This window comes from Cydia strobilella, chromosome Z (genome assembly GCF_947568885.1).
Source record: "Cydia strobilella chromosome Z, ilCydStro3.1, whole genome shotgun sequence".
Taxonomy (NCBI): domain Eukaryota; kingdom Metazoa; phylum Arthropoda; class Insecta; order Lepidoptera; family Tortricidae; genus Cydia; species Cydia strobilella.
In genome coordinates, this window is record NC_086068.1 from 12,486,764 (window position 1) to 12,509,796 (window position 23,033).

Below are 23,033 nucleotides of genomic sequence, written 5' to 3' on the forward strand. Positions count from 1 at the left end.
TAGACTGGGTACGATTGTGCCAAGGTACGGTAGTGACAGTCGTTATAACATCGAAACTATACGGATCGCGGGGAGGGGTGCAAGGGGAAAGACAACCGGCATGCAAGTCTAAACGCGTGTCCCAGTATTGCGTCAGCCGGTGCGCGACGGTAACATAAGCAGGAGGCCACATTGCTTTTCGACAGTCAAAAGTAAGTTTTTTTGTACGATTTCTTTTTGTAATTACTGTTATTTGTACACAGATAGATTGCCTTGTATTTTTTTGGTATTGCTTGAATATTAGTAGTTATTGACGAGTAATTACTTTTTACGCAGTTCATTTGGCTCAGTCATGGTGATTTTTTGTTTTCGAAAGTGTGCGTTGGGTACCGTTGTGACAAATTTTGTGGGTACGGTTGTGACGAAGAAGACTGTTAAATGTTATATATTACATGTTAACATTAGATGTTACAGTGCATTATTAATTGTAAGAAGAGAAGTGATCTCAGATTTTAGCTTTTTTGCCATAAAGTAATGGTTAACTTTCTTTAAAAGAAGATAAGGTATGTTATGTTTTGTAAAACATTAGATGTTACAGTGCATTATTAGTTTTAAGAAGAGAAGTGATCACAGATTCTAGGTTTTTTGCCACAAAGTAATGGTTAACTTTGTTAAGAAGAAGATTATGTTGTGTTTTGTTAAATTTTTCTAACAATAAAAGTCATTACAAACTATTTGGATGTATTTGTATGCCTGTCACTACCGACCTCAACCACTGTCACAACCGTCCTTGGGGTGTGGCTGGTTGTGACAATTTCCTTTTTTATTTTATTTGAGCTAATGTCTAATACAGCGTAATTAAGGACAATATTATAGTATTTTTACGTAGGCAAATATTCAAATTACGATTTAAGTCACTTTTCTCCCAGCTAACTGGTAAATTTACAAAATTATGGGCGATCAAACCAAAACTGTCACAACAGTACCCAGTCTACCCTACTCAATACGCCGGGCCACCATACAAACCGTTTTTAGCTAAAACGAGTGACTCAGCTTATGGGTCTCGGTCTCGAGCCTGGCGCGAACGGGTAATAAATCGCCGCTTATGAAGCCGACCAGTTGAACATTATACAACATTTTTACTAAACACCTTTTTTCTGTGCCTATAAAAAAAAATAATTATTGCAGTTTGTAGGAATGAACATGTTTACCTTCTACAAGCTTTTAATGTCAGACCAAGCTAAGTTGGCAGCGATTTTGATAGCCCAGCCTGCGCAAGTGTTAAGTTAAACGTCATAATTTCATAGAAGTTTGGCGTTTAAAACTTGCCGTGTTTGTTGTTGGGTCAAATCACGTTTTGTTAAACGCCATTATATTAATATTAGTAACAATAGAGCACTTAAAATGTATTATATTACTTACTTTCTAATCTGCCGTAGAAACCACGAAGATGTTTTAAAAAACTTGTAAATATTTGTCACAATACCAATACCTATTAATAGTTAGTGGTGACTGTTAACCGCCTTGTTTTATATTGAAACCAAAAAATAATCTTAACATGATTGTTAGTAGTAAGATACAATACAACGATCACCAAATATTATGACATAAAAGCACAGTGGGACAAAATCCTCGTTGCCTTACCCTTCATACAAAACAAAATATTATTAAAAATTCAAAATTGTTTATTGCATTCAAAAACTTTACAAATATAACAGTGGCTGGTATCTCCTTTTAAACATACTTTTAAGTTATTTACAAAATAACCTGTGCTAGGAGGCACCGCTCTTCCATATCTAATTACAATTATTTAGTACCTATTATACTATTCTTAAAACTATGTTCCTTTAATAATTGTGTGTGTGTCCAACCAATTTGTTATTTTATTTTTTACATCATAATGTAGCTTTGGGTATATATTAGTGTTTTGTTTAAAGTATTATATAGGTGCTATGAACGCTTATTATATTGTCTATCAGCAAAAGTGGTGTTGGTTTTAGGTAGGTGCATAGCAATATCTTTCCTCCGTCTAGTCAAAATGTTGCGATCAAAAGTAGTTGTTTTGTGCTTTCTTAGAACAGAGGTTAGTATATATAATTTTCTGACAGTAAGTAACTTACACAATTGATATAACTTGTCAGTTGAGAACCACATCTTCTTAAAATACATAATTTTGAGAAGACTACGCTGAGCTCTCTCTACGTCTATAAAGCGAGTCTTGGCAGCGCCACCCCAAACATGCAAACAATAGATTAACACGGGCTGAACCAACGATGTGTAGATCTCTTTTAAAATGTCTCTACTGTGGCCATGAGAAACCGGACCGGCTTTTGGCACTTTTTAAAAATCCAATTAAGCTTTCGTAGTCGTAATATAACATATTCGAGACGTTGGTACCAAGAGAGTCCCCGATCCACAAAGACACCCAGATATTTGGTGCTATCAACTTTTAGTATAGTGGGACAGGTTCGCTAGGAGCAGTTTAGTACATTGTGGCAACAGCTATGTATTTTAATGTCAAAACTATTAACAGGTTGTGTATTACTGTATATACTGTGACATATATAATTTGTTTTGGTAGTATTTAACGTAAGAATATTGTTCTTAAGCCATTCATTCATAATTTCAAGTCCAGTCTCCGCGAATTTCTGAACATCTTCCCATGAAGCACCAGTGAAGACGATGGCGGTGTCGTCAGCATACGAAAATATATCTGCGTGGGGGATCTTTAAGTAGCACAAGTCATTAATATAAATTAGGAATAGCGTTGGGCCAAGCACAGAGCCTTGAGGTACTCCGTACGTCACGTCTTCATATTCACTGCAGTCTCCCAGTTTCACCCTCTGTTTCCTATTTGTTAAGTAGTCCCGGAGAAGACGAAGCGGAATATCTCTTATATTATACTACGGTTTGGTCCTTACAAAATGTTGCTTACCATCATCCAAACAGTAATCGGTTGTAAAATGATACAATATCAAACAGCTTCAACATGAAATAAGCTTTAAAACCAGCCAATAAAGTTTATTTTAGCCTGCTACGGAAACATTTGTGGTTTTTACATCTAGCACCAGGCCATGGTGACCCATACCTTGAGCCATGTTAATAACTTCTGAAATATATATAATTTTCGTATCTTTGAAATGTGGATTTTTCTGTTTGCTTGTAACGCGTATGTATCTAGAATTTCAGTTTTTTTACTATATTGCACTGATAGTAAACCAAACTTGAACATTTAAGACCGTTTTCATTAAAAAAAATCGTGTTTATATTTTTTTATCCTAATAAACCTTATAGAAATGGTTGTTAGCTCATATGATACTTACGTTATAATTATTTATGACTCACATGTGAGTCACTGGCCCTGCGGAACTGTTTGGGAATGACCCATACGCTGAGTCGCTGGCCCTGAATGGGTTGCTTTAAGGGTGTGATAAGGGGGGGGGGGGGAGTGAGTACGGGGAGTCATTAACCGCTGAACCGATTTAGATGAAACTTGACATGGAGATGCATGGTTTGGGTTGTGGGGAAGGTTATATTTATTTATCCCCGAAATCATCCTTTAAGAGTGTAAGGCCGCTTTCCCACTGACTTCCAGTTTTTTGAGGGTACGGTTTTCTGCAGGATCCAGTTTTCTGTAGTAGGTATGCGTGCAGTATCCCCGCAAACAGAATGCTCGTGTGAACGTTACTATATTAGCACGTATACTACTAAAACGGAATCCTGCAGAAAACCGTATCCCGCAAAGAACTGGACGTCAGTGGGCAAGGGTTTTAAAAAGGGTTGGAAGTTTGTATTAAACGGATTCAATAATTTCCTAAAAGACATATATTATTTAAATAATAAGTAGATCAATGAAAAACCAGATTGGAAATAAGCTAACCAAATTACTACTTAATGAGCTATCACAATCGGAAAGGAAAAATTAATAAAAAACTTTAAATAAAATACTTTATTAATAAACATTTGTTAAAATAAGAAGTACATAAAGTTTACGATTAACAGTATAGTATTCATACATAATGTGATAGTGTGGTGATTGCCCACATAATTAAACAAATTGCATGTGATTTTAAATAATTGCCGGCAAAGTAGTTGCAACGAAATCAATCGATCGAATGGGGTTGGCCGGTCGAAATAATTAGCAGATGGCGCCAGCATAGCTTGCCCCGTCAATCCCCAGAATGGGATTGGCCGGTCGAAATAATTAGCAGATGGCGCCAGCATAGCTTGCCCTGTCAGTCCCTAGAATTGCGTCAAATTTTTGTTTTTTTAATGCCTTGGATGCCAGCCCTTTAAGCCAAATCTCATAGAAAAAGGGGCAATGATGGCGCCATCTATGCAAACCTTTGACAGTTGCCAACCCCATTGTGTCAAACTTTTGTTTTTTTAATGCACTGGATGCCAGCCCTTTAAGCCAAATCTCATAGAAAAAGGGGCAAGCAATGATGGCGCCATCTCTGCAAACCTTTGACAGTTGCCAACCCAATTTACGACGCAACATAACGAAAATCGCATGCAATTATCGGCGACGTCTGTGGAGGCCTCAAGTCTTCAAATAAAGGCAGAGGCCTAAAAAGATGGAAACAAGACTGCTTGTTCAAAATTTTGTGTATTTACGTAACCAATCACTAGAAATAGCGCGAATAATAGTGATTCGTCGGGCAAATTATTTAACCCCTCATGCTAATCTAATATCGATACCAGAGCAAGTGAAAGACTCCAAAATTGAACCACGACCGCAGCAAGTGGTTCAAAGAGTCAATAACGTTAGTTACCGAGTGAAACAAAATTTTTCACCACAAACTAATCCAGTAACTGTCGCCTTTTGTAATGGGGTTCGTTTGCGTCAAATCCGGTAGTTCTGATTTTTCGCAGACTTGTTTATGATGTTGGCTCAATGAATACTTAATCCAAGTTTGAGACCTCGAGCGCCGAACGCAACTTAGTCAAAAATCGAAAAAAACCGCGATAATTTGTTTTTTTTTTAGATGTGGGCTATTATTATATCACCCTAAAGGACTAGTTTTTGATAGTACCTTCTCAAGACTTTTTTAAAGTAAGTGTCCTACTCTTAGCAACTAGGGCAAGTTATATACATATAATTTTCATATAATTTAGGGATTCCTTATTCTATAAAGTATCACTTCAAAGCAGGCAGTCATACATTTTTTTGTAAAAATATGTAGCGGATTGAGTGACGATTTCCATAGAAATGCGTTTTCAAAGTATGAATAAAATGTTTTCGTCCCTAAATTATATGAAATAGTTATTTGTGCAACAAGAGAGGAAAGTTGGTTTTTCTTGTTTATTCGTGTTTATTTTGAGTCCCGAGAAAGCGAAGCTTGAGCGTAGCGAGGGACTCAAAAACACGAGATGTAAAATAACTTTGTTCTCGTGTTGCACACATAATTTTTCACCTCAACAAATTAAAGGTTAAAATGTATTTCGAATTACACAGAATAATACAGACAAAAAAAAGTGTGGCAGTTAATGGCCTTCACTAAATTAAAAAGCTACTTTGTTTCACTCCCTGGAGTGAGGAAAGTCGCACTTTCCTCACTCCAGGGAGTGACGAAAGTAGCCTTGTTCGAGCTGCTGAGGTGAAAATGATATATAACTTGCCCTAGTTGCTAAGAGTAGGAAGAAATATAGCATAGATTGGACCTGGGGAGCCAACCCTTCCCCCTCCCCCCTTATGGGGGGTAGGCACGTTACGATCTGATGGCTACCGGCGGGACCGGGCTAAATCAGCTTTGTTTGTCCTTAGGAACAATCGTGCCAAGCGGCATCGCCTGGGACAAAAGTGCATACTTACTCACTGCACTCACATAGCCTAATTCAAATTGAGCTGAAAAATATTACAAATAGAACTGAAACGAATGTTATTGAATACTTATCCCATAAAATCTTCACTCTAAAAAGCTTATTCAACATGCCAAAGTGAGCAAAAAACTCAAAATATGCATCAAGTTACTTTGCCATTTAAGAGGATATTTTTTTGTATGATATAGGAGGCAAACTAGCAGACAAATCGCACGATGGTAAGCGGTTACCGTGGCCCAAGGACACCCGCAACACCAGAGGGGTTGTAAGTGCGTTGCTAACCGTTAATATGGGAGTACGCTATTTTCTTGAAGGTCGTAAATGCAACTTCTTTATCGGGTTTTAACTTAGAGGATATTACCAAACGGAGTAGCCATTAACAGACGTTCTCCTCTGTCGAAAATAGTCGGCCAATGGTCATACACAATATATGCACTGACGTTTACCTGACATGGCTATTTGACATTCCCCTCCCCCGCAAAAATCGGCGGACTTTTTTGTAAAGAAAATTACAGACAAGGCGTCTCCGTTTGGTTATATCCTCTAAGGTTTTTAAAGAAACAAGAGTATGAGTAGTGTGGTGAAAAAAGGTTTATATAGTTAGAATAGTATTGAACCTTTCGCGCTTTTTAATTACGGCCCTTTTTGGAAACACTAGTTTGCTGACCAAACTATATTTTTCATATTCTTAGCTACCTTGATAAGAATATCATTAAGAAGCTGTCTGTAGCTACAGCCTTGGTGATTTGGGTCTCAACGCTCACTGTAGAGTGAAGAAGAATCAAAATTAAAAAGAGCCTACTACTTGTGTAATATTGTCATATCGTATAGGCCGTATAGCGCTAACGCTTCTGTGGTAATACTGAACAATCGCGGCAAACGTCGATTTGAAGGTCATTTTGCTATTGACACTGACAGAAGTCTACTAGCGATAAAAAGAAAGAGCGCCAGTGCTCGGGAGCGACGCAAGCATCCGGCGCGGGGGTTGTAGCCGGGAGTAAAACGAGGGTATTTTAAATAAATTATTTTACACCATGTATGAAATAAAGCACCAGAAGATTAATATAGATACGAAGGCAGCAGTTATTTTTGGAAACAATTTCTATTTTAAAACCCGTATAAGAGTAGGTGATTTGATTGTGACGTCATATGCTAGTGTTTCATATAAATTCCATAGTAGCAAAATCGTTTTCACAATTCAAAAAAAGAAACTGATTTGACTAGTAGTCAAATCAGTTGATTTGATTTAAGCGGTCGCAATTTTATCGCCTGTCACGTTCTAACAAGTATGTAAGTGCTAAAGTAATAGGCATAGTGACAGGTCTAACAATAGGGTATTTGCATAGAGTAACCTATACTAGAGCGGTACTGTCATAGTAAATTTTGTAACCCCAGTAAATTCACTGCCATCTGTCGACACACTTTAAAACTATAAATGAAGATTTATAAAAATACAATACAATGTATTTAAATATGGATAAATGTTTTTTTTTTATTTGCATTAATTATTTTTATGATTTTGATCCATGTTTTTTCACTGATATGCGTTAAAATTGTTAAATAACAAACAAAACCGTCAACGCCATCTATACGACAGTAGGCCAAAGCTAGTAGCGCCCTCTGATCGAGAATCAAATTTTCGTGATTTTCGAGGCACGTTTTATCCTTAGACTGTATCCATTATTATTGGTTTATGAATTATGTATAAGACACTAGTTATAAGAAACATGTACCGTTTGTGCCCAAATAAACATTAAAACATCCATCTATTACGGAGTTATATCTATCTTTGGTATTTGTATACGAGTCAAATCAGTTTCTTTTTTCGAACTGTCAAAACGATTTTGCTAGTACGGAATTTTGAACGTGACGTCACAATGAAACTACCTACTCTTAGGGTCGGTTGCACCAACTGTTTGTGATCGTTAAAGTGTTCGCTAAATTTTATTGTATGGATAGTTTCATAGTAAACCGCCGCGGCGCGCCGGGTGACGTTGATCAGTCTGTCAAGTGCGGATGGTGCAACTGGCACTTAATATCGGGTTTTAAAATATAAATTGTTTCTAAAAATAACTGCTGTCTACGTTTCTCTATTAATCTTCTGGTGCTTTATTTCATGCACGGACCATGGTGTAAAAAAAAGAATTTATTTTAAATACAGTCAAATACCCTATACTAACGATATTATTCGTTGAAATCATCATTTACATTTTAATATACCTATTATTAGACGTTATTTAATTTTTAATATAATTATATAGCACTTATCTCAAAACAAAACCAATTACGAAATTACATTTCTGAGACTCTCGCCTTATAAAAAAAAAATTAGTCTCAACCAGTCTAAAATTTTAGTAGAAAGGTGATGAACACTTTATAAAGCTCATTTTTACAATTCAAGTTTAAACTCGGATTTCGAATCGATAGCTTTCGTAATTTAACTTGTATTAGTTAATTAATATATTAATAATTTAATACAGATTAAACACCAAAGCAAGGATTCCATGTTATAGGAATAATTAGGTACATCAATATCTATCTTACTGTGTTTATATATTAAGATTAGTACTTAATATAGGTACTCATCAATTAGATATATAACATTTAAATTAGATACTTTAGTATACATACAAGCATGAAAATATGTTATGCCTAGAACTTAATTATTATTTTAACTTAATTACAGACAGATCAATACAATAGAACGTGTGATATCTATAGGCAGCTTAAATTAGAAATGACTGAAATGAACACATAACCGGAATTACTAAATTCATGGATCACAAAAAAATAGTAAATTATAATTACTTACTGGTGATACAACCATTAATAAATAATATCTGGAAGATCGAGTTTTGCTAGGAAAACATAAAAACCCAGAAATGCGCGTTTTCCCAGTTATCTCTGTCTTAGCTAGGTCCTATGACCTAGTTAGATCGATTTTACGCCCCTGATAACCCCCATATAGCAAATTTATCCGAAATCGTTAAGCCGCTTCCGAGATCCCCGAAATATATAAATACATATACAAGAATTGCTCGTTTAAAGGTATAAGATAAATTAAAAATATAAAATGGTTAGCGTTTTATGGTTAAGATTAAGTTACTCTATGTATATTGTTGAAATTGAAACACGGAACATAGTAAAGTTTAAATGTTATATTATTACGAACAATGGATTGAACATTTTCGCTGAACAGTTCGATAACAACATACAAACTTACATATAACATTTTGACAAATTTTATTCAGGAATGAGACACATTGTAGAAAAATTGTTGAAGTGTAAATTCATATAATTACATGTCACTATTCTCTTTAAAAACGACATTCATGAGTTGATGTAGCTTCTTCCTCTCATAAGTTTTGTAATACCATGAATGAAATTTAGTTTGACCCTAAACCACAGATGACCTCAACTACTACACGGAGCACCTAAGAAGGAGAAGGTCACCAGCCACACATAATCACTGCAGCTGGTACAAATGTTGCACGAGCGACCGCTTATTTCAGTTGCGCCTACAATTACGAACAGTACTTAAAAAATCCCAATAAAATTTAGCTTTGGGGGTATATAACTGGTTTAATAAAAGGGAAGGTTATTATTTGGCATTTTGTATGAAAGTAGCAGCACAAATTCATAAAATATTAATTAGTCTGCATATTAGAAAAATCGATTTTTGTAGGCCAATAAGCCCTAAACAAACTGGTGTAAATTTTTTATGTAGTATAAGCTTTAAATATGCTAAAAAACCATCCTTATAAATACATCTCTGGCAAAATTAAATGCGGAGATTTTTGGATTCAGATCATTGTTAATTTTTTTTTGTATTAAGATGATATTTCCTACTACTATGTATTATTTACACAACTAACAACACTGAGTAGATCCTTATCGTTGATAACGTCCAAGTTTGGCCCCACAGTTGGGGCATTTGTGGTGTATCACCATGCAACTATCTATGCAGCAAGGGATGAGGCAGCAACCGCAGAAACATCTGAATAAAAATAATCACAACATGTATCTCTTCCTTTGTACTGCATTTGTCTGTTTATTTTTATTTGAAGACGTAAAGAAGAGCAGCAGTTAGAGCAGTGGTTCCCAAAGTTGACTGGGCTCCAACCTATCTAACAAAAACTGCCAAATTCGGGAGCCTCCTCTTGGCCGTCTTAAAAAGGGGGCATAAAGTATTATTGTTAACACTCAGATAGCCCGATTGGTTGGAATGTCATCTTATAGACCGCGGGCCAGGAACAGATTTCAATGACCAATCGCCTCCCGGGCGAAAACTCGTATAGTGGTTAACGGCTATGTATGATGAACCCTCGTGAACGTCAGCTGCCGCTCCGTTGGTGGGTTGAGGAATGGCAGCAAATAGTCTTTAAAAAAATTTAGTCATCACCTCCTGCTTGATACTTTATCAGATGATAGTTTAGATGCTATTGTGAATAAACAAAATCGTCAGCTGATGGTATCGCTGTGAAAAGACCGTCAGCTGGTCACATGAACATGTAAAAAAGAAAACTCTTTTCAGTCATCTGCATCATCGCCTCCTGTGTGATACTTTGTCAGATAATAGTTTAGATGCTATTGTTAATAAAACAAATCGTCAGCCGGTTGTATCGCGGTGGAAAGACCGTGTTACGCATTTCGGGCGCTGCCATTCCTCAACCCACCAACAGAGCGGCAGCTGACGTTCACAGGGGTTCATCATACATAGCTATTAACCGCTATACGAGTTTTCGCCCGGGAGGCGATGACTGACGAAATTTGCGCCTGCCTCGCGGTCTATTCTGTTTCCCACACATATGTGGGCCCACTCAATGTTCATGACCCATGGTTTGGGAAATGCTGGGTTACTGTTCACCTGCTGGGCAATGGCCTTCCTTTTTCTTCCATGTATTTTGATGTTGTGTAGTTATTTTTTTTATAAATGGGATTATAATTGTTTGATATAACTTACCCCAGCAAAAATATGATGGCGCCAGATATGTATGCAAGCAGGCCTGGTTTCGTTTTGGTGGCAGTGTCTATTTCAGCATGGCAGCTTGGGCAGATCATGTGGGTAGGCTGTGGTCCAACTGGTACAACTGTAGTTACAATTTGAGGCCCGGCAGCTGAAAAAAAACTTTTGCATGTAGCTATAACATGTATATTAGTAAAAAAAAAAACTAAGTTGATCCTTCTCGAAAAAATGTGTTGGCATGAAGAAGATACATAACCATACCTATAAGAAATCAGTCAAACTATTCTATGGAACAGGATAATTGATTCCACACAAATTCAAATAAAATGCAATAAAAATGTGTAGGGATATGACCAGTTTTCTAGAAACTTTCCTTGGAAAAGTTGATTCTGTAGAAGCCTTAGTCAGCCCGAAGCGGATGTTATCAAGCATGACCTCATTGCATATACAGTTGAATCAATTAAATGACTAATTAGTAAAATTAACACAGGCTATTTCTACCACCATAATATTGTGTCAAGGACAATGGAATAGTGTTAACTTCAGTTCAAGTATAATTTAATATTTTATTCACAATGTAATAATAGGCCCTGGTATAAGTTAATGTGGAGTCAGATTATTAATCATTGTTTTCACCTTATTAAGCTTCCTTTTACAGCATTTTTTGTGGATTGACTGATTTATAAATTTCCAATATACCAGCCAGACACATTCATTAACAGCAACAATGTTTTATCAGAGATAATGTTTTACACATATTCAAATGGTGTTCAAATGTATGCTGTTGAATGTCCTTGCTTTGGAAATAGTAGAATCGTTACAAGGCCACTGTTATGAAAATGCTCAGGATGTGCATATGTATTTATTTTTGAAATGTTACTTATTGACAAAATGTTTACTTTATTAACTTACTGGGAGGATAATGAGGTGTGTAGGGGCTGGAGGGTCCGACTCCCCCGACCGCCTGCGAGTAGCTCGGCGGTGCCGCCGGCGGGGGTTGCACTTGCACGTGATAACCGTTGCCCCATCCGTATGGGGGAGGATTACCACTTTTCTCCATGCTATCAACAATTACAATTATAACTGACAAGTGAACACAATACTCTTGAAAGCAACAGTGTGCGCTGTAATCAATATCACACATACGATGATGCAATACAAACTTGAAAGCTATTTTTAGGTATGATTCCTACCGAACCATTAAACATACAGCAGATGCTCTAAGAAACGTGCTTTAAAGATATATTTACTTGAGCGTTAGAGATGAAAAATCGTTTTAAAGTAAATTATACACTCACTTATAATTCCTTTTTTAAATACAACTATAATTAATGTTAATCAAAACAAAGGATGCTGAGATTGATTGATTGATTACAAAGTTTGCGCAGGTGAAAACGGGGAGTCCGGTTAATGTACGACCCAATAATGTACAGCCCAATAATTGGCGACCACTTTTTTGGACGCGTATTATGGGGTTGTACACTATTGCCCTGTTCAAACAGTGGCTTCATATTATTGCCTCGGACCGAGCTTGTACACCCTGATAACGCTCAACCCAATAATACACGACCCAATAATTCGAATCCATTTAATAGACGCCGATTGTTGGCCGCATATTATTGGCCCGTACCGATAATGCTCGACCCAGGATTGCTCAACCCAAGAATGTACAGCCCAATAATTGGAGTCCACTTTCCGCTTCAGACCACAGACTATAAATATTTGACACATAGAGTGATATTCTAGGGATGGGGCGACGATTTTTAGGATTACGATTCAATAATGTTGCCATGCGCAAAAAAAAATTGTGTACGATTCATTAATGTTGCCATGCGCCAAAAAATAAGCACTGTGCTGGTTATTTCATAAAGACCCTCCACACTCGTGCGCGAATCGCGGAGCGAAGCCGCGAACGCGAGTGTGGAGTCGAGTGGCTAATCAGCGAAATCCACTCCACACTCGCGTTCGCGGCTTCGCGCCGCGCAGTCTACAGCGGGCTTATGACATTTTAATGGCAAATATAATTATTATAAAGGGCCCTCCACACTCATGCGCGAATCGCGGCGCGAAGCCGCGAACGCGAGTGTGGAGCCTAGTTCGCCTTTAGTTCGCTGTTTAGCGAACTAGGCTCCACACTCGTGCTTGCGGCTTCGCGCCGTGATTCGCGCATGAGTGTGGAGGGCCCTTTATGATTATTGAACCCGTACCAGACTACGCGGCGCGAAGCCGCGAACGCGAGTGTAGAGTCGATTTCGCTGATTAGCGAACCTTGACCCCACACTCGCGTTCGCGGCTTCGCGCCGAGAGTCGCGTACGAGTGTGGAGGGGCTATAGGTTTTTTATGCATAAAAAAAAATATTTTCATTATTTTTAGGGAAGTTTAAAGCTACGTCTCACATTATTTGAGCGCTCTAAATTTAAAGGTCCCCCACACTCATGCGCGAATCACGGCGCAAAGCCACGAACGCGAGTGTGGAGTCTAGTTCGCTAATCAGCGAGCCCATGAATCTATAGTTTGTCAAAGGACTGTCTCATTTCAAACATAGACAGAGAGAATCATACTATCTTTGTCTTACACTAGTACTAGCACCTAAAAGAAAAGGATGAGTATAGTTTTTTTTGTTCTTATGTACTGACAATTTGGTTTGACCAACTATAGTATAAAACTGGATTAGGCAATAGTGGTGGGGGAACTGTCAGAACGGGATAGTCTTGAGTATTTTTCAGTAGGAGTAGCAGAGAAAACGTTATAATTGTTTGTCCTTGTTTCAGTCTCACATTTTTTTTAAATTCACCAACGTAAATTTGTATGGTACAAATTTACTCGACCAATCATATTGTCGCATTACTCGCATTGCGTATGTTATATCCCTCACGGGCGCACGCGGTCGGCCAATTCTATATGATCCTACCTTCTATGGGCGAGCCCAATTTAAAGGCTCCTGTACACCATGGCCCACTGTAGGCCATTTCAAGGGACGCATTTATGCGTTAGAGGGAGCAAGTGATATTCCTATCTCATTCCACCGCATAGCTGCGTCCCTTAGACTGGTCTACGCTGGGCCATGGTGTACAGGAACCTTAATCAGATTTGGCGAAAAATTGTCCCCGTCTGGACTGAAGTTAAGTATATTTTTAAAGTCATACAACACTACCGCACCAAGGTCGCGGTGCGGGGCGGTAGTGTGTTAGGTCTATTAGGTAGCTCATATATAGTTGATCAAACCAAATTGGCAGTAAATAAGAACCAAAAAAACTATACTCGTCCTTTTTTTTTGGGTGCTAGTACTTGTATGACAAAGATAGTATGATTATCTCTGTCTATGTTTGAAATGAGACAGTCCTTTGACAAACTATAGTAGCCAAGTCTTTGATAGAGAAAGATAGTCTTATTGCGATTCCTATAAGAGGAAAGAGAAAATAGTGCCATGCTTTGTCCTTATCACCGATAGTTGATCAAACCAAATTGGCAGTAAATAAGAACCAAAAAAACTATACTCGTCCTTTTTTTTGGGTGCTAGTACTTGTATGACAAAGATAGTATGATTATCTCTGTCTATGTTTGAAATGAGACAGTCCTTTGACAAACTATAGTAGCCAAGTCTTTGATAGAGAAAGATAGTCTTATTGCGATTCCTATAAGAGGAAAGAGAAAATAGTGCCATGCTTTGTCCTTATCACCGACCGGGTTTTTTTTCATGGTCGGGTTATGGCAGCATAGGTAGGAGGCGATGGCGAAATACCGTTTTTTTTTTATAAGAGTGAAAGAGAAAAAGGATTATGCTGCCATACATTAATCTGTCAATACATGAATATGTCTTTCTCTTACCCCTAGTTGCTCGGTTTCATGTCTATAACTACTATACTATGTCTAAAGCTCGCTCCAGACTACGCGGCGCGAAGCCGCAAACGTGAGTGTGGAGTCGATTTCGCTGATTAGCGAACTAGACTCCACACTCGCGTTCGCGGCTTCATGCCGCGATTCGCGCACGAGTGTGGAGGGCCCTTTATAGTAGCCATGTTTGGTGAGAATATTGAATGCCTACCGCGGAAACCGAAGTTCGTTATTGCAGGCAACTTTCTCTTTTACTCCAGTGAAGGCGTCATTAGGAGTGACAGAGAAAGATGCCCGCAATTCGCGAACTTCGGTGGGTACGGTGTTCACGAGGCCCTTTGAGTTAAGTTCATCACAGACGGAGCGATAATAAGGACGAGTCTACGCTACGCTACGCTAATCAGCGAACTAGGCTCCACACTCGAGTTCGCGGCTTCGCGCCGCGATTCGCGCATGAGTGTGGAGGGCCCATATATCGGCCGATACCGACAGAAATCTGCGAGTATCGCAAAGGACCACACACGCAACGATACCAAAATATATAATGTTGTTTAGCTATTTAGAGCGCTCAAATAAGGGCCCTCCACACTCATGCACGAATCACGACGCGAAATCGACTACACACTCGCGTTCACGGTTTCGCGCCGCGTAGTCTGGAGCGAGCTTAAAATGGCGGTGCGTCCGCACGGCTTGATATGATCGGTAAATTTTATCAGATTGGCGAAAAGTTATCCCCGTCTGTATCAAAGAATATAATACTCACTGTCTGTATAGACCTTTAGGTGCATTCCGGTGATAAAGGTCCCTCCAGACTATGTGCGCGAATCGCGGCGCGACTTCGCTGAGAACATGTCGCGACGTTGACGTATGACTCCACACTAGCAAACTTCACGGCTATTTCGCAGTTTGGTTCGCGTCAAGATGGCGGAACAGCATCAGCTGATCGAGTTTAACTGCTAGTTATCTATGGCATCATTCGTGATTTAGCTATTTTTCTATTTTGTTTTGTTGTAAAACCGTAAAATATAGCCGCTTTATATAATATAATTATTATTTGTCTTGCCACATATGAGTCAAAATAGTGTGTAATGGGAGTCTTTCCTAGTCCAGTTCGCGCTTCGCGTCTCCTTTGACGCGGGCTAATAAACAGAAAAAAAACGGGGAACTAGGAGCGAAGGCGTGAACAATCTGCGAAATCGACGCCACACTTAAGGTGACGCCACACTTAAGGTCCCTCCACACTCATGCGCGAATCACGGCGCGAAGCCGCGAACGCGAGTGTGGAGGGCCCTTTACGTTCGCGGCTTTGCGCCGTGATTCGCGCATGAGTGTGGAGGGACCTTAAGAGGTTGTGGTATTGGTATTATGGAAGGTAGAGGTAAGGAAATGAATCTTCATGTATCAAAAAGTGACCGTAAAAAACAGTAAATAGGCGGCGCCACCATACACTGAAGTACCTAGACCATACACCTAGTATTTTATATAGATGTGCACCCGTGCGACCGTGAGGGACAGAACATACGCAATGCGACAAAATTAAAAACACGTTTTAACATTCCTGACAACATACCACAAATAACCTACGTAATTTCTAAATTAAATGATGTCTTTGACCATATTATAAAGAAGCCCAGCCTCTTCTGAGGCTGGACAAGCCAGGATACTATTGACCCTAGTAAAAGTTAGTCTGTTGTAGTTTTTTTAGAGAGCCACTATGAGGGTGGCATTTGTTTAAAACTTAAAACCCTCTATAAATAAATAAAGATAAAAAAAAACCTACGTAATTTAGTCGGGTTATTTGCTGGCCCTTCCGCATTTCATCTCTACATTATTATACCTCATAATGTTCATGTCATAAGGGCGCGAATGATTCGCGCATGAGTGTGGAGGGGCCTTATAGAGTCTCCTATATATTACAATACTCTTTGGTCACAGAGCCTACCTAGCGCCACCGGAGAGATTAGTAACTATTATTTAAAGCTCAAAGCGGACACTTTTGCAACAATTCTGCCATAAGAGATTGGCATCCTTTCTATACCATCCATAATTGGTATAGCCATTGCAGAGTGCTTTATGCATAAACCTGCATAAACCTAGCATTACATACGCGTGCGCCCGTGAGGGACAGAACATACGCAATGCGACAATATGATTGGTCGAGAAGATTTGTAGCCCACCATAAACCATACTAAATTTACAGTGCGGAATTAAAAAAAATGTGACAAGGACAAACAATACAGTTAAATCTCACTCCACACTCGTGCGCGAATCGCGGTGTGAAGCCGCAAACGCGAGTGTGGAGCGAGCGTCGCAGATCTGCGAAATCGACTCCACACTCGCGTTCGCGGCTTCGCGGCGGCGCCTTCAGCCTCCTCCAGACTACGCGGCGCGAAGCTCGCACGAGTGTGGAGGGCTTTCTGGAGCGGGCCCTACATTCATGGTTAAAACGTATGATGCCGTAAATGACTAAGGCCCCATTCGCACGAGAGCTTAAAAAGCGTTGCGTGTGGGACGCACCCATAAGTAAGAGCGAGAAAGCGATATCTCTTTCTCCTTCTTACTTATGGTTGCGTCACACACGCAACGCTTTTTAAGCTCTCATGCGTATGGGGCCCAACAGTTCGATCAGCTGATGCTTGTATATACTATGTCTATAGGGCCCTCCGCACTCGTGCGCGAAACGCGGCGCGAAGCCGCGAACGCGAGTGTGGAGTCTAGTTCGCAAATCAGCGAAATCGACTGCACACTCGCGTTCGCGGCTTCGCGCCGCGTAGTCTGGACCGGGCTTGTGCCGCAAACCAAACTGCGAAATCGCCGTGAAATTGTGCGAGTGTGAAATCATATGTAAACGTCGCGAATGTTCTCTCCGCGAAGTCGCGCCGCTAATATTCACGCACATAGTCTGGAGGGCGATAACGCAACGCTTTTAAACTGTCGTGCGTATGGGGTACTTTGATTAGGCCCCATAAGAACGAGAGTTTTTTTAACGCGCGTTAAAAAAGCGTTTAGCCCGCTCCAGGCTACGCGGCGCGAAGCCGCGAACGCGAGTGTGGAGTCGATTTCGCTGATTAGCGAACTAGACTCCACACTCGCGTTCGCGGCTTCGCGCCGCGATTCGCGCACGAGTGTGGAGGGCCCTTTTGAATGACACAAATGGAAACGTGTGTGTTTATTCACACGATGGCGGTAGCGCTTTTTATCAAGCGTTGTTGGATTTTCAACTTTAAATCGAATTTAGTGCGGGCAGATTCAAGCGCTTTTTTAACGCCCCATTCGTATGAGAGCTTAAAAAGTGTCGCGTTAAAACCTGAAGCCCTCCACACTCGTGCGTGAATCGCGGCGCGAAGCCGCAATCGCGACTGTGGAGTCTAGTTCGCTAATCAGCGAAATCGACTCCACACTCGCGTTCGCGTAGTCTGGAGCAATTTATCACTAAGGGCCCCTCCACACTCATGCGCGAATCACGGCGCGAAGCTAGATATTCTAGTTTATCGCAAGAGCGATAGGGAGGCAGATAGCGAAATTTCGATTTTCGTCTTTCGTGGTAGATCCTCTGGTAGATAGGACTGCAATGTAGGAAGTGTGTGAGCTATATCCTACTCCGCAGTCCTGCAAGGCGGACTGCATTGTAAGAGTGTGACAACAGACTACTACACCGCACCGCGACCTTGGCCAAGAGCATGTCAGGCCATGCTCAATGTAGGGTTCCGTAGTTTTCCATCAGACACAATAGGCTAAACTAGAGCTATTAGTATAGAAGATTGTTAACAAAGGGATAAAATAAGACAAGGCAAATTTGCATAATCAGTACTTTATTAAGGTAATAAGAAGTATGGCCATGATTTTTTCCTTAGAACCTACTTTCAATATGAGACTTTGCATGACTTTGTACTTTCATAACGAAAAACATAAAAATGCAATATTTATGAAAAAACATATTTTAGGAAACTGCAACAATTTTAAAAGGATTTGTTAATTAAAGTACTCGTAAAAGAAATCAGCGGGATTGCCTCTAATTTTATAATATATTTTACTTTTTCGTTCTAAAACTGCCAATAGTCAACGGCATTACTCATTCAGCCAATGAAACTGTTTTAGAGAAATTAAATATAAATAACAATAATGAAGACGTGAGTGGATGAACGTGCTATGTCACATTTATCAGATTTTGATTTAAGGCGATAAATATGGATTTGAAGCTATTATAAATAAATAAATAATTAAATAAATATTATAGGCATTCTTAGGTACACAGATTGACTAAGTCCCACGGTAAGCCCAAGGAGGCTTGTGTTATGGGTACTCAGACAACGATATATATAATATATAAATACTTAAATACATAGAAAACACCCATGACTCAGGAAAAAATATCTGTGCTCATCACACAAATAAATGCCCTTACCGGGATTCGAACCCAGGACCATCGGCTACACAGGCAGGGTCACTACCTGTTTACGGGTCTGACGGGTTTATATTAAAAATAACTCCAAATGTAAAAATATATGTGTTTAATATTTCTTGTGGAAAATGAGTAAGTGACGTTTGACATGCAAAAGCACAAAAGAAGCTACATTATCTTTTATATATAAACTGCCAGCATCCGCGGAGGTGTGCTTTCTTGTGAACATGCCCCCGGGCGTTGAAAGCTTGCCTTTCAACCAAACTGCTCTACGCAGGAAGTAAGTACATCATAACAGCGGGCCGCCAAGTTACTGAATGTGAAGAGGTATCTTCTCTTCTACGAGCACAACGGCGTCAAGTTGCAGAGCGTGTGTATATCACTCAGGCTCTGGTGGAAGGTTCCAAAGCTTCTTTCATGATTTGACTGCTGCCGCAACTGCTCAATGCTGACGGACTGTGAGTGGCCAATGTAGCGTACTCCTCGAGGTCGTGAATCGATGCCGATGAAAGAAGACGGTCACCGATGGAGAGGTAGCAGCTACCTTGCAGCATCATTGAAATAAATGGCAGCAATATATTCTTCTGGGTGGGACGAAATTAAAGCCAGTGGGAAGTGGCAACCAAACCAGTGTTGAGGTCATTGACGATAAACATTATATTACAATACCCAGCTCTCATTAAATAATATGTGGTTGACTTTACCCCAGCTTCCTATGAAACTCCAATGTGAAGGACACGCAGAACTAACATTAGAAAATAATCGAATCACTAGCTGCAGCATTAGCTTGCGAATTATAGCTGCGCTTATAGATAAGTCATTGTATGCACCCGTTGTATGTACAGTACAACTGAAATAATGAGTAATGCTAGCTAGTACTCGTAAATATATAACTAGTAAAGTCGCCTGCTAGCACTAGATGTACTTAGTACGAAAACATACGAAAAATGGCTAAGATATAACACTTTCACAAGAGCTTTTTTTATGACAGCCAAAGTAAGCTAGTACACTAATGAGTTTACATATTTAAAAACTTAACTAATAATAGCAGTGCTAGATTATTAGTATGTACCTAATAAGTAAAATCTTCAGAAGACATGGATTTTATTTTAACGTGAATGACGCCGAGTGAAAACCTTAGTGAAATATTTTCTATCTAAGTCGTTGTTGTTCGAGGAATAATGAGATTGTTTAGTGCAGACCTTTGCAGGCTGCTGATGGAACCGCGTGAGTTGGGTTCGAGTCTCATCGTCAAGCATTTCATTACTGGCGTAAGAGGTGACATTTGTGAAACAACAATTAATACGCGAAGGGGCCGATACTTGACCGCTGTTTGTTGGGCCTGCGACTGTATACCCTAGTTTAGTCTCAAACAGTATCGTCTGTCCATCGCTTAATTCAATTTTATGCGACCCTAACAAGTTCCAAAATAGGTCAGCCCCTATTAAAAAATCGACCTCGGAAGGTTTATGAAAGTTAGGATCAGCTAAACGGATGTTAGACGGAATATTCATTCGTGATATATCCATCCGTTGATAAGGCATCTCGTCAGATATCGAGGACAAAACAGAACAATTTAAATAAGTCGAGTAGGTGTCATCTAAGGATTTACTTGGCACCTGACACATTTTACCTACGTGACTTTAATTTGTTTATGCCTGTAATCGATTTATTTACTCGATTAGTATGTACATTTAACTGCTGACACATCTTCTCAGTCATAAAACAAGACGCACTGCCGTTATCCAAAACTGCTCTGGCTATGATCTCGCGATTGTCATGCCCATATACTTTAATTAATGCAGTAGTTAGTAGTCCGACATTTGGTTCAGATGCATTCAAGTGTGGAGTTGCTACTCGTATGCGAGCCGATAATGCAGGGACGGAGGCGGTAGTCGGCGCTGACGACGATGGCCGCTCGCACGAACTAAATTCCGTTTTTTGCGTATGCTCTGTGACATGAACGAGTGAATTATGCCTACGCTTACATATTCGACAGCCTGCCTTTGCAATGGTTTGCATAGTGATCACGTCGGAAGCAATTAAAACAAACTTTATAATTCGGCAGCAAATTAAGCCGCTCGATGTTGCTTAACGCGAGAAACTGAGAGCAGTTATTTAAGCTATGCTCACCATTACATTTCGGACATAATTGAGACTGAGAAGTGACACAGTGTTCAGTGGGTTGAGTAGAAAGCAAAACCCTATGTTTAGATACGATTTTAGCCGGCTGACTAGACTGACCGGCGCCTGAGGCGCTCGATAACTCTAAGGTTTCAATCAAATCTGCACGATTACGCATAAAAGTCATAAAATTATCAAATGAAATAGGTACATTCTTATCAAAGCTTCCTTTATGTTCTTCCCACTCACGAAATGTCGTAGTGTCTAATTTGTTGCTAATGATGTGAATAAGGAGCGTGTCCCACTGTTTGACAGGCTCGCCTAGGGATTCTAGGCATCTAAGATTTTTGTTTACTTGATCCACAAGCCGTTTTAAATGAACGGACGACTCCTTCGTGATCGGCTCAACGTTAAACAGCGCTGATACATGATTTTGCAGTAGTAACCTTTTGTTATCATACCGCTCACACAGGAGTGTCCATGCTACCTCGTAATTGCTGTCAGAAAACTCAATAGAATTAATAACTAAGGCCGCAGATCCTTCCAACGATGCTCTTAAATAATGAAATTTATTTATCTTATCGATGTCATCATTAGAATGAATAAGACTTGTGAAAGTGTCTTGGAAACCCGAGGTACGTGTGGGCCCGCATATTGTAGGTGTTCGATGCTGGGACCATCGTGACCCGGGGATTTGCCTCCAGACATTTTCTTTATCGTTTTAGTGACATCCTCGGCGGTTATTTTTGTCCCGATCGCGATGGTCTCAGCCTCGCACCCTGCAAGTGATGGTCCTAGTGGTGAGCGAACCAAAAATTTATTTTTAAAAACCTCTGCAATCTGTTTGGGGTCACATACCATCGACACTCGCGGGACGACCAGGTTTAGTGTTCATCCTATTCGTACACTTCCAAAATTGCTTAAAATCCTTTTTAGAGTGAAATGATGCCAACTTATCGAGCTTGATTTGATCCTGGTTTTTTTGGCACCATTTCAATCGGGATTTAAACAACTTTCTGCTCTCAGTCATGGCATTACCACCCGGACCCGGACCCGAATTAGGTCTATCGTACCACATCCACGCTTGAAACATACGTCTGGCCTCCCCGTGAGCCTCGCGGACATATTTATTCCAACCTATAACAGCTTTATTTCTATTACACTTAGCATTAGAGCTACTAATAACAGCTGAACGTCTCAAGTCTTCTATGATATTCATCTATCTATACATATAATAAAGCGGAAGAGGGTCGAAAGTCTGTACATGGAAGATATTCGAAAAAAAATTGCCTGGGGATACTTAGAATCGATAACAGAACAAATTCCAACAGTTTTTAGAATTTTTGTCTGTTTATCTGTTTATCTATTTGTCTGTTTATCTGTTTGTCTGTTTATTTGACCGCGCAACTAATGAAAACGGCTGAACGGATTTTGATGCAAACTTTACTAATCTGTCGAAAAAATCCACGGCCAGGTTTTAGGCTATAAAAATTTGAGAAATTTTACCCCTAAAGGGGTTAAAAAGGGGATGAAAGTTTGTATGGGGTTCAAGATTTATTTTAAGCTAGCAATTTGAAACTTCGTAAGAAGATATATTATTGAAATACAAGAAAACTAATTTCAGCGTTTTTGAAAATTCATCCCCTAAGGAGGTGAAATAGAGGTTGAAAGTTTGTATGGAGATCAATTTTTATTTTAAGCTAGGAACTTAAAACTTTGCAAAGCGTTATTATATTAAAAAGCAAGAAAATTACTTTCAGCGTTTTTAAAAATTCATCCCCCATGGTGGTGAAAAAGCGGTTAAAAACTTTATCTTGATAACTATATCATTTTAGCTACTAGGCCAAGTTAGGTATCGATTTTGTATAAATCGGGTATGCCGAATTCATTTATGATATCAAAAT

At 39.5% G+C, this 23,033-nt stretch overlaps 1 protein-coding gene across 2 annotated transcripts; it reads right to left on the reverse strand.

Moving 5' to 3' along the window:
* Window positions 1–4,856: 4,856 nt before the first annotated feature.
* Window positions 4,857–12,168, reverse strand: LOC134754445 (LITAF domain-containing protein). 2 transcript variants are annotated; one of them, XM_063690776.1, is made up of 4 exons: window positions 12,067–12,168; window positions 11,681–11,829; window positions 10,766–10,919; window positions 4,857–9,799 (listed from the first exon to the last, which is right to left on the reverse strand). In XM_063690776.1, the coding sequence occupies exons 2-4, from the start codon at window positions 11,826–11,828 to the stop codon at window positions 9,694–9,696; spliced, it is 408 nt and encodes a 135-aa protein (XP_063546846.1). In that variant the 5' UTR covers window position 11,829; window positions 12,067–12,168; the 3' UTR covers window positions 4,857–9,693. The 2 variants fall into 2 exon arrangements, with proteins under 2 accessions (XP_063546846.1, XP_063546845.1); XM_063690775.1 differs by lacking the exon at window positions 12,067–12,168 and having other exon boundaries at window positions 11,681–11,946.
* Window positions 12,169–23,033: the final 10,865 nt, after the last annotated feature.

Coding starts and splice junctions, on each gene's coding strand:
- LOC134754445 (XM_063690775.1), bottom strand. CDS start 11,912: ATGTGTGATATTGATTACAGCGCACACTGTTGCTTTCAAGAGTATTGT. Junction 10,920..11,680: donor CACACCTCATTATCCTCCCA/GTAAGTTAATAA, acceptor GTTTTTTTTCAG/CTGCCGGGCCTCAAATTGTA. Junction 9,800..10,765: donor GCCATCATATTTTTGCTGGG/GTAAGTTATATC, acceptor ATTTTTATTCAG/ATGTTTCTGCGGTTGCTGCC.